This window comes from Hippocampus zosterae, chromosome 4 (assembly GCF_025434085.1).
Source record: "Hippocampus zosterae strain Florida chromosome 4, ASM2543408v3, whole genome shotgun sequence".
Classification (NCBI taxonomy): Eukaryota; Metazoa; Chordata; class Actinopteri; order Syngnathiformes; family Syngnathidae; genus Hippocampus; species Hippocampus zosterae.
In genome coordinates, this window is record NC_067454.1 from 17,568,760 (window position 1) to 17,581,108 (window position 12,349).

Genomic DNA, 12,349 nt, shown 5'->3' on the forward strand with positions numbered 1-12,349 from the left:
AACGGCGGCGGTTGAAAAATGTCGCTGTGGCACTGTTGGCGAGTTAAAGTACTTGAGTCAATAACTCAGCAACAACAACAAATAGCGATTTATCGGAGGTCCTTTTCCAATACCGTTGAAGTCTGATTTATAGTGGCTCAACATAGAGCCTCCGATGTAGCCTGAGCCCAATACAAACTGCAGTGACACACATGCTATCTGTTGCGGTTTTGTGGTCAGCTTCTCTGAGCACTCCTGAAAATGGTGACTCAAAGTCAGAGGACCATTTAGGAGTTGGAAACAACAATGCTGCACAACACTTACATGTACTGAGATTACTGTGAGCCAGTCAAAGGAAAGGTGCTGGGAATGAGTGTGCGGAACTGAAAAGGAACCATAGCAGTTGCCCGTTGTTGTGCCTTGCATTAAAAGAAGGTGGAGTTACATTTTAAGACTATGGGGGCAACAGTGGAAGAGGTTAGTTAGCTAGAAGGTTATTCCTGTATTTCTTGTATATTTGTATAAATGGGCTGAATTTGCAGTTTTATCCCTCAAAAGAGTGAACGAGCACCCCATGAGAGATTGTCAGGCTTGCCAAGGGAAATTGTGAAATCTGACTTCGGTCTGACAATAATTCATTTATTGTTCAGCTAGCTATGCCATCAACATATAGCGACAGGCATAACATTCAAATGCTCTTCCACTACATGGCGAATAACCTATCATGTAAAATAGCTGCCAGAAAAAAAAAATGGAACAGCCAAATCATTTTTTTTTTGGTTTAATCTCTATCATCCTATGGGGACATAATGACCTGTGCGCTCTTCTGTCCAGCAGTGATCTTGATGAACACCTTGCACTTTAGAGCCAAATTGGCCGAAATCCCACGCTGTTAAAAATGTGATACCTTTTAAGTCACAAACAAGAACACTTACACTCACATTTAATCAGCCATGATTCTTTTGGCTTGAAATCTTTGTGACGAGCTAATCGACCTTTCAGTAAACCGCGATGCGCCGTTGGTTTCTCCTGAGGCTGGCCACAAGAATAACAATAATGAGGCCCATTATCAACTATTGCACTTGGAAGCGACGGTCTGCCAGCAAAACAGAAGATAAAGTTATCCTGATGCTTTCCATACAATCAACAAGCCATTGTTAAGGACTTGAGAACAACGGCAGTGAGGAATGGGAGTGATACTGATTGGCCTGTGCTGTCATGAAGATCCTGCACAATGAGTCCGTTCAGAAAGAAAGGCCCCCGATAGACTCTGCAGATAATCTCATGCATGTCAACGGTCCAGCTTCGTAGAGAAAAACCTTTAATTTTGGCGCTCAAATCTGTGGAGGGCCACATTTTCTGACAGAATGCCCATTTACCTCACCAATTTGGGGGGTAAATGCATACTGCTGTAAAAGGGTTGTCTATATGAGTGGATGTGCCTGACTGAATCTCATATTTTTACATTTGACAAGCGGTTCTGTACATACACTGAAGAAGTCAAATGACTAATTCACTAATCGGGCATGTCAGTTGAGTTTTATTGAACATGTCAACATGAGTGCATTAGATAATTGCTAATCTATGCCTCATTGCAAATCTGGCCAAACCCCTTTTGGGAATGAAGACAAAGATAAATGTCTATATATTTATACACACACACACACAAGTCTACACGCCCCTGTTTAAACGCCAGGTTCGTGATATATAAAAACTGAGACCAAGATAAATCATTACAAAATGGCCCAATCTAAGTGCCCTTGATTAGCCCCAAATAAAGTTCAGCTGTTCAAGTGGCCTTTGCTGACATTTTTGTAGTCATGCTTTACAACACAAACCATGGTCTGCAGAGAGCTTCCACAGCTTTAGATGGATCTTATTGTTTAAAGGAATCAGTCAGTCAAATGAATTTTCAAAGCATTAAATGTACCGCGGAACAAGTGGAGAAAATATAGTGAGATGACCAAGAACTATACGTTCCCCAAAATTGACGAAAAGACAAGAAGAATACTGCGTTGGGGAGGCTGCCAAGAGGGTGACAGCAAAATTGAACTTTAGAAACTTCTGGCAAGGTCTGCCTATTTAGAACACATGACAACAATCTGCCATCTTTCTAACATGTTTGGGCCATGGGGTAAGGTGGCAAGCCTTCTCTACAAATAAATACAGAAACAAGATCTCCCAAATTCATATGGGAAAATGTGCTTTTGGCCAGATGCAAGTTAACTTGGATCTAAAGGCCATAATTTCAAAAGATACATTTAGCAATCACGCAAAACTGCTCATGACCAAATAATTGCCAGCACCAAAGTGAAAAGTCTACTAGAACATCTGAACTTTATTTACATTTAACATGAGAGCATTTAAATGGTGGCCAGTGCTGAATCTCATCCAACATGAGTTCAAATGTGATTAGTCCATTTTGAATGCAGCCACTTAGGATAAGTTATTAGAGATTGTGCACATTTGTACAACAAGATTGTCTTTTTATATATCTTTTTAATGAACTATACACATTATTGGTCACTCTTATGGTGGAAATTATCTTAAATTGGTTTCGTTCTTTTCACGGCACAAAACCTGGCATTTGAACAGGGGTGTGTAGACTTTCTAGATCCAGTGCCTGTCGGGTGAGAGTAGTAACAAGCACAGCGCTTCACTATTAGCGCTGCACAATTGTGAGCCACTGAGAGAGAGAGTGCTGGAGAGCAGGAGGAATGCTAAGTGGGTCCCTTAGCCTAGTCAACCTTCAGTGGGTTTCATTTATCTTCATCTTGTTAGACTAAATTAATTAACAATCTCAGTGTTACACACTTTCTCCTTTCATTACATCAAATAATGGCAGAAATGCGGCAGGGGGTGGGGGGTGGATTTGAGGGTTCAGCCCACAGGGAGTAGACAGACTCAGACACTGAAGACATCTCTTTCCTTGCTCGCTCTCTTTGCTTACCTTCCCTTCTCTCTCTCTCTTTCTCTCGCTCTGTCTGTTCATATCTGTTAGTCTTCCGTCAGTCTTTCTTTCACAGTTTTGTTTTCATTAAATGACTGCACTCACAACTACAGTACAGAAAATGGTTGTAAAAAGAAAAACAGAACAGTGAATCATAGTCTTGTGAGTTGTCAATAGAATCTGACTGACATTGGTTTCATCAGACTTTGCCTCAACAGGATGTTGGGGGGTGGGGGGGGGGGTCTTTTCGACCACCTAGGACCTCTGTATCGCTCTACTTCTACTGGTCTGATCACAACCCATCTGCAGCAATGCACAGGCTAAAATAGGTCATCAACAACACTGTTGTCATTTTAAAAAAATATATTAATACAGTACTTTCATGCTTTTGTTCTGTTGATGTTTGATATGGACTGTCAACAAATGCAGTTTTTTTTATGTACCATAGCTCGTGCTGACCTGGCCCTTCTGTCAAATTTTAAAAGTCAATGCGGCCCACGAGCCAAAAAGTTTGCCCAACCCTGCTCCATGGGATCTCTTGACTTTGATATGTTTTTTCACAATGGGCTCAGATTCAGTTTGTCACAAAATGATTCACTTGGAGTCAAAATGATGACTTTCTACGTGTAAGAAACAAACTTGACCCAATCACCAAATGAAGTACGCCACAGAGATGAGCACCCACAAAGCTTCCTTTGACCTAATTCGTTTGCTTCAGAAAAGATGCTGGGATTTTTCACTTGAGAAATGTCTTAAATGCCACATCCCTCCCCTCTATCCTTTTTTTTCCCCTCCCTGATCGCACCCACACCAAAGCACGGTGCTCAGCCCAGGACACACTGTAGTGCCCTGAAGTGCAATCCAAGCAAATAGGTTAACCCTGTAGCAAAACCTGCCTTGAATTGTGGCCTGATTGTTGGCTAATCCCCCGCCAGAGTGTGTGCAATATCCTTCTACTGACGCTTCTCCTTCAACAGAGAAGGATGTAGATCAGGGCAGGAATAATGTGTTTACTTTGAGTAATCGCTGTGTCTTCTTGTAGCTATGAGATAAAAGGAAAAAAGTCAGAGGTCCTTTCTCCCCATATTACGTTTCACAATTGTCTCTTCAAGAGCACTACACCCTCAGCCCCAACTGTACAATTAGTTACAGAAGTTATAAACACTGTTATCCACTTTGCAGCATTAGTCAAAAGAAAGAGAAGTGGGTGTAGTCATGCCGGTTCTCAAAAACACCGCCTCATGTCTGCATGAATAACTCCTGTCAAGTCAGAACAGATTCACCTCGCAGATTAAATTGGTGCAGTGCCTGGAAAATAAAAGATGCTCTGTACTTTAAAGAGGAGCCATAATACATTTAAAAAACAACAGATGAGTCCTCAAAGAGTACAGACAGTTTTTGATCCCAATTTGGGTTCTGTTTTAGGTACATTTCATTTGGTGTCATCAAAATAATTGTCTTGGTTTGATGAAAAATATACATTTCTGTGCATGAAAGTCAATCGGGCTGTATGCCTTAATGATGTTTTATCCAGCGAGGGTAATAGTATCAAATTGTTCTTTCTTTTTAAATGGCCCCAACTGTTCAGAGCGGGGGGGGGGGGGGGGGGATGCTGTTAATTTAATCAAATAAGTGACCTTTTGAAAAAGAAATCAAAGAGGATTCATTAGCTTCAGTAAAGTTTGGCTGACAGAGGCTTTGAAAAGCAGATGCTGCTGCTGTGGCTTCTAATGAGCCAACCCTAATTAGGGAGCAACACTGGAGCCTGGAGAAGGTGGTTGACTCGGAAAAGAAGCCAATGGTAAATACTCTTATTTACTTCCACTGTGTCTAATGACAGCACACTCTTTTAATTAGAATCACAGGCCAAACAAAAAAAATGTAAAGCTTTATGGTGGTTCGAATACAAACAGAGAACACCACAGGAAAGTACAGTGCATGGCAAAGATGAGAGACCTCAGCGCAGCGGCCCTGATGAGGTGGGTTAGAGAAGGGAGGGCAGACGGGGAGAACGGTCGGCCCAAAGCATGCGGTGTAAAGACCTGAAAGCCTGATCTGCTGATCCCTTAAGATGTGAAGGGGAAAGAAAGGGGACACCCCATCAACATTGAACTCCTATGGTGGTGTGTGCTTTCAGTCTGACTCAGGGCTAACAGGGTGAGCATGCCTGTCTGCAACCACACGGACACACTCATCACACACGACTTGGATAAATATGTTACAATCCACATTTAACATAGTTCAAATATACACACAAACACGGGCGCGCGCACACACACGCACACACACACACACACACACACACACACACACACAGGACAAAGTCTGAAGCGAGCAATGTGTGGAGAAATTTAACCCCTGTAGCCCACATCCACTCTCGCCCAACCTGTGATTCTCAATGGCAACAACAGAAATGAAACTAACCTCAGTAAAAAGCTGCTACGAAGAAAGCCTTCCATGTCAGCGTGTGGGGTTCTGGCAGGAGAAATCACAGAGAACCATTTTCACTCAGAAACTATGGTCATCACCAAGGAACAGAAAATTGACAAAAGAAAATGGAAGAAGGAAAACACAGCGCATTCATGTTCCTCTTTATAATACGGCATGTCTTTCATTAAATCAGAACTACGGCTACGCATCCGCACACTCGTTTTTACGGACTGACATCATTAATTATACCTTGTGCATCGGGGGACTAGATTTGCATACAACGTCCGTTTGTGCCGTGCGCCTGATGATATGTTTGCATCACATAACCTACTGATCACCATACAGCCCTTTCCCACAACTGTGTACGGATATATACATGAACATCCAGCAACCGAACCGCAAATCCCAGCGCGACTCTAGTTTGTTCAGAGTAGCGAACGGTGGTCCAGCTGCAGCCCATGTGTGGCGAGGGTGCTGCGGCTTCTGGGAGCCCGCCACAAGGGACCCGAGATGAGGCGTGCAGCGTCAATGAGGCAGGAGGATGCGGTCATGATGTCACCGCTTGCAGGGGTCGTTCAGAAGCCTTCTCCACAAAATACGTAAGATACGTCGCTAAAAATGACTTTCAACAGAGTTTGGTATTGGTGCACGCAATCTACGCTTTTATTGTGTTACGCGTGGTTACAAAAGGATTACGACTTCCAAGTGCTTCGAGTGGAGAGGCGGAACACAATCGCAGTTAGGAGATTTTGGATCTCACAGCTAATTTATCGCACCGCTCAACCAGTAGAATACAGAATAAGACTTGGGAAATGTGTCCCAATGCATTTCTTCAAGTCCCTGTAAAGTGAAAATAAGTCTATCTTCTAATTCGTACACACTACAAAGAGAGTACTGCTAACAACCACTTAGTTTTTATTTGTGTCTGCGTGTGTAATTTTCTTTGATTTGAAATGTCTTATTTTGTTCGTAAATGCATTTCAATGTTGCAAGGTTCGCAATAACTTTCTATGAAGAGTAATTTTGCAAATCAATGACTTCTTTTGAGAAGCAATTTTGTAATTTTATGGAGCAATTCCAGACCAGAATCATTCTGTGAGCGGTGTGTTGTGTCGAGATGATCAAAGCACAGCGCACACAAGGATTTTTTTTAACCTTCTTTTCTGGGGTCGCTAACAGATGAACAGTCTCTTAAATCTTAAAAAATTGTATGTACCAGTCCTTAGTAATTCACAATTGCACTGGATAACCACATCTGAGAGCAAAGTTACATGTCTTACATGGTGAGAAAAGGCGAACTCATGCCCATTGGCCAAAAAATTAGGAAAACTGAAATGGTTAAAAAAACAAAAACAGTTCAACAATATCCATCCATCCATTTTCCAAACCGCTTAATCCTCACTAGAGTCATGGGGGGTGCTGGAGCCTATCCCAGCCGTCTTCAGGCAGTAGGTGGGGGACACCCTGAACCGGTTGCCAGCCAATCGCAGGGCAGAGACGAACAACCATGCGGGCTCACACTCACACTGAGGGACAATTTAGTGTGTTCAAATAGCCTGACATGCATGTTTTTGGAAAGTGGGAAGAAACCGGAGCACCCGGAGAAAACCCACGCAGGCCCGGGGAGAACATGTAAACTCCACACTCCGGACCCGGTACCTCTGCACTGTGAAGTCGACGTGCTAACCACTGGACCAAGTTCAACACCACGTCTCCAAAATTGAGCACAACATAGTTCTCAATCGTTTTAGCAATTACCTTCAAACATGTTTGCTATATTTACAGGCAAATCTCCAGATTCCCTTTGCAGGGTATTTAAACTCAAGAGCCACAGATTAAAATCCGATCTAGTATGTTGAAGGTAATTCATTTTAGTCCCAATAACTCAGTCAGCCGCCTCATCGCAAATACGACAAGAACTAATGGCACTGGGTGCAAGACTTGCATCGATATGTGTGTAAATTGGCATTTTTGGCTCGCTGTCTTGGCTCATGAGACAATGGAAAGAATGAAGCGGGCCCAAGGACATCGTGCCTTTCAGACTGGCCGGCACTTAGTGAGCCAGTGGCTCTGCAAGGCCCACAGGGCTCGGCCGAGACTTTTCTCACAATAAGGTGTCTAGGGAGGCGGGAGAGCGATAGCCAGGGGCACTGCTGCTCTGCTCTTTTTTTCCACTCAGCTGGGCCCAGCGCACATAATACCATCACCACACCAAGCCAGTGACAACGTGAGAAAACACCCGTCAAACAGTGCAGAACAGATCGAGCGTGTCTCCTCACTTCTCCCGAGTGCAAAAAGCAAAAGCTACAAACGGCGACAAAAACAATGACCGCATCCAATGTGAAGTGAATACAAACTATATTCTAAAAATGACATTTTAAACCGGGTTGTTTGAGAACAAACAGTGTGTGTGGGGCCTGGATCCTTCAACGAAAAGAAACGGATTAGCCATGCTGGGGGTCCAATCTATATATTGGGTTTCATTCCATTACCCCTTGTTCTTTCGCTCTCGCTCACGCCGCCCGTGTTTCCTCAGCTGTGTCGGCTGTCTGCAGTGGTGTTGTGGTCAGGAACAACTGAACTTAGCGTATGGAAGCAAAGGTGCGGTTTGGAAGCGAAATGAGCAAATTCAGGAAAATGTGAGCGAGTCCCAATAGATCTGCTCCTCTTCGGGAGACAGAGACAGAGAAAGAAAAGAATGGCTTTAAATTCAGGCGCAACCACAATTCAAGGGCAGGGAGGATCGACATCACTAAGTTGGCCTGCACGGGTTTGAGCCAGCCCGGCAGCCCTTTCGAAGAATGAGCCCCTGCCAAAAGCTCCCTCGGCCTCTCCAAGTCTCCCACCATCTGCAACAAATGTGCTCTATTAAAGCAGTACCATATGGACAACAAGCTCGCTATTAACACGGCCTCAGCACATCCCCTTAACCTAGGCCAGATTTCAAACTTCCAGTAAAATTGACTGCTGATTTAATGCATCACCAGCAGCCATGTGGGTCTTGGCATGAGGCGGCGCTCGCAGTCATTAACAGGCACACGCCGTGCGCAGTGCACGATGAGCTGCAGAAATGAGCTGCGCACATCCTGCCGCGGTGTCGCTCCTCAGCGAGATACCGCCGTCCAGACTGAAGGCTGCCGAGAAGAAGAAGTCTCGGAAAAAGTTCTCCAAACCAGGCAACTAGGACTCCACTCAATGGGGCGGAGAGGAAAGGACTCACAGGGTGGCAGGAGGCGCTCTCTAACTGCTGCCCTCTGTCTCGCTCCTTCCACGCTGATGGAGACACAGTTTGCTCCCTCTGCGTGGATCCAAAGCGACAGTGATTAACCCTACAGGATGTAAGTGGAGTGAGGGGCTGAGGCGGGGGGACTGAAGTCCCACTGGGATGTGGCGGCCATGTTGACGCCTCTCCCGTCTCTGACTAATGGGGACCCGCCCACCGCTCACAAAGCCGCGCTCTCTTCTCCTCGACCATGACGCCATGACCATGAGTCCTCTGTTCTGCGGCCCAGAGACAACACACACACACACACACACACACACGTGCAGGCACATGCACACTAAATCAATTGCAGCTCTGTGGTTTCAAGGCGACTCCAAATGCTCACTAAGTTTTGTTTGTTTATTTTTTCTCCTCTTGTCTCAGCTGCTTAGATACTATAAAACGTTAGAGTGGAAACACATTTTTTCATACAGAGACAAGCATGTATACAATACTCTGGACTAATTCTTCAAAGCATCTATTTTTTTTTTACCGTTGGTCCGTATTCCGTTTCAAGGGTGAACGGCAGTCAATCCCACCTGACTTTGGGTGAGCCAATGCAGGGCACATACAGACAAAAAGGAAAAATTCACATTAGCTAGCCTTAGAAGCATGTTTTTGGAATGTGGGAGGAGTACGAAGTACTGATACAGGAGGAATGGAGCCCAGATTCAAACCCCCAACCTCTGAACTGCGAGGCAGATATGTTAACCACCCGCTTACTTCTTCAAGGCCATTTTTATTTGAACCTCAAATCGACCAAAATTGATGATGCCTTTCGGTCAAAAGTGAAAAAACAAACTGAAATCACATTCAAATTCAATATTGCCTATTATACAGTATACCGAATACTGTATATCATCGAAACCTGCGAGGCCCAAGTCATATGACATATAACAAAACAAGACAAATACATAGTCTGTTCTTTTAATTCCAGATTATTAATCAGTTTAACGTGTAGGAAATACCTTGAAGCAAATCATTTAACTTATTTGAACACATGAACTGGAAATAACACGGGTTTTAACTTTTGTTAAGTAAATCCATGTCTCTTGTCGGGGGGGCTGGAATACAAATGGCACAGTCAAATAAGAGCAAGACTTTGGGTGACGCGTCTAACATCCCAACCAATGAGAGCATAATAGATTAGCATTTTCTTAACTCATGAAATGAATCAGGCTAATAAATACCAATTGAATATGAATATGGAAAAGTGTTTTGCAGATGGTGGTGCTCAACCGTAAACGATCACAATAACTTTAACAATGTGTTGTTTGGTAACTCGAGCAAAAAGGTGCCAGAAAAATTGTCATTTTGAGAAATGCAAAAACGAGACAACACAGGTGCTACTTTATTCCTTTCCTAATTGGGAGCATCAATGTTTAGTGTTGTTGTTATTTGACAGTATTTCTGCCACAACTGTCCCTATATTGAAATGAAATGACTGCTTGATGACAGTTTAATTAAATAAAGGCTCTGCGCGCTCTCAACGGAGCGCCGGCATGTGTGAAAAAGTACTGTGAGTTTGGAAGAAGGTGTCCAAACAGTCTTCAACACTACATGACATGAGACGAGTGATACTTGGTCAAGCACATACTCACAAGCACAGAATGCACATATACATACAAACATGAAACGTATGCACACCTCGCTCTGTGTCACTCGACTTCAAATGACTTGGCTTACTGGCCTGCACGCGCGCACACACGCGCGCGCGCGCATACACACATACACACACACACACACACAAATTCTTGATACAGACACACACGCACCTCAGTCAGCGCTGCCAGATGAGTAGTGAATTAATTTGTGTGAGCCACTCCAACATTAGCAAGGTGTGTTGAAAGGTGTCTGCCCATGTTTCAAATTAAACGCGCTGCTGGTCAGCATTAGCACCTCGCCACCCGTCAGCAACTGACACTTAGGAGGGTCTGTGGGGGGAGGGAGGGAGGGAAAAGAGGAGCCCATCCGCCATTCACACTGGAATAATTAGAACATGTCAGGAGGAATTAATTTCCTCATTTTTCAAAAGGATACACAGAAATTACCATGTTATTATATGACAGGGTCCCTGGGAGGATTGGATTAAATTTGATTTCTTGCGCAGCCCACACAACAAATTAAAGTCATAAATAAGATGGAAAGAAGCGGGGCACAGAGCATATGTTTATGGCAATGAGTGAAGCCCAGAGACCGGAAACAACTATCTTCATTTCATTTTATTTAAATCAGGCCGACATCGTGTGTCTGAATGACAGCACTTGCTAATGGCTCCAGATTAGAGGCGTATTGATATTAGCGCAGATTTCTTCACAGCGGCATTTGAATGAACCATTGAAGCCGTTGCATTAACCTGTTCAACAATGATCTAATTACTCAATCAAATCTTGTGACAACGACGCTATGCAATTCGTGATACTGTCATGAAGATGTACGGGATGGCACCTCGATGTACGCATGAAGTGTTGAAAATATTCGATTTTGATTTGAAATCCCTCAAAATTGACAATAGATATCTTGTAAATCTCATACGCCACAGAGAACAGATAAAAAAGAAAATGTTTTTTAATTTTCTCCACTCTCAAAAGCTGCGGTCGTGTCCGCGAAATGCACAGAAATCATGAAAAGCTCATATATCACCTGTCTACATATACCAGCGATATGACTTGGGAAAATGGAGGCTCCAATCACACCTACACATAATTACCTGTACACGTTTGTGTGTGTATATATACTGTATATGTATATGTATATGTATGTATATGTATATGTATGTATATGTATATGTATGTATATGTATATGTATATGTATATGTATATGTATATGTATATGTATGTATAGATGTATATGTATGTATAGATGTATATGTATGTATAGATGTATAGATAGATAGATAGATAGATAGATAGATAGATAGATAGATAGATAGATAGATAGATAGATAGATAGATAGATAGATAGATAGATAGATAGATAGATAGATAGATAGATAGATAGATAGATAGATAGATAGATAGATAGATAGATAGATAGATAGATAGATAGATAGATAGATAGATAGATAGATAGATAGATAGATAGATAGATAGATAGATAGATAGATAGATAGATAGATAGATAGATAGATAGATAGATAGATAGATAGATAGATAGATAGATAGATAGATAGATAGATAGATAGATAGATAGACCTCCTGTGGCTGGAATATATCCCACCGGCGCTTTTTCATGCCATGACGAGGCGCTCACTGTAAAGCTGCCACACCAACTTGAAGGCCCTAGTCACCGACTGTCACGTTGTCCTTTATTTTTTTATTTTATTTTATTTATTTTGGGGGAGGAGGAACCTCATTTTCCCGTCTTCTCCCTGCAACATGCGTGCACTTGTGGCTGACAGTGAGGCGCTCTAAAATCAACACACCAGCAGCCTATCCGAAGGAAAGATGTTTTTTGGGGGGATTGAACGCATAACTAGCGAGCTAAATGGGCGTCGCAATTGCGCCTGATAATTGCTGATTTAAACCAAGCCGCTCAAGTTCTTGTAGGTAGGGGGAGGGACTACACTGATCCCTCTTTTAGCCAATCCACCCAAAAAATTCTGGAAAGTTAAATTATGAAAAACAATTTATACCGTATCTCCACAACTGAAAAAGTACACAGTTCTCTGTCTTTGCACTTTTTCCACAAGCTAGAATGTATTTAACAAGCAAATCTCTGAAATTAA

At 42.9% G+C, this 12,349-nt stretch overlaps 1 protein-coding gene across 6 annotated transcripts in view; it reads right to left on the reverse strand.

Moving 5' to 3' along the window:
• The window catches only part of sox6 (SRY-box transcription factor 6), a 152,063-nt gene that overhangs the window by 113,201 nt on the left and 26,513 nt on the right, over positions 1–12,349 (reverse strand). For 4 of the 6 annotated variants that reach the window (XM_052063630.1, XM_052063628.1, XM_052063629.1 and 1 more), the window contains one exon: positions 5,354–5,404. The exons of the other annotated variants lie outside the window; for them this stretch is intronic. In XM_052063630.1, coding sequence (XP_051919590.1) covers positions 5,354–5,388 — 35 coding nt within the window. In that variant the 5' untranslated portion in view covers positions 5,389–5,404. The remainder of the gene's footprint in view (positions 1–5,353; positions 5,405–12,349) is intronic. 6 annotated transcript variants of the gene reach the window in all.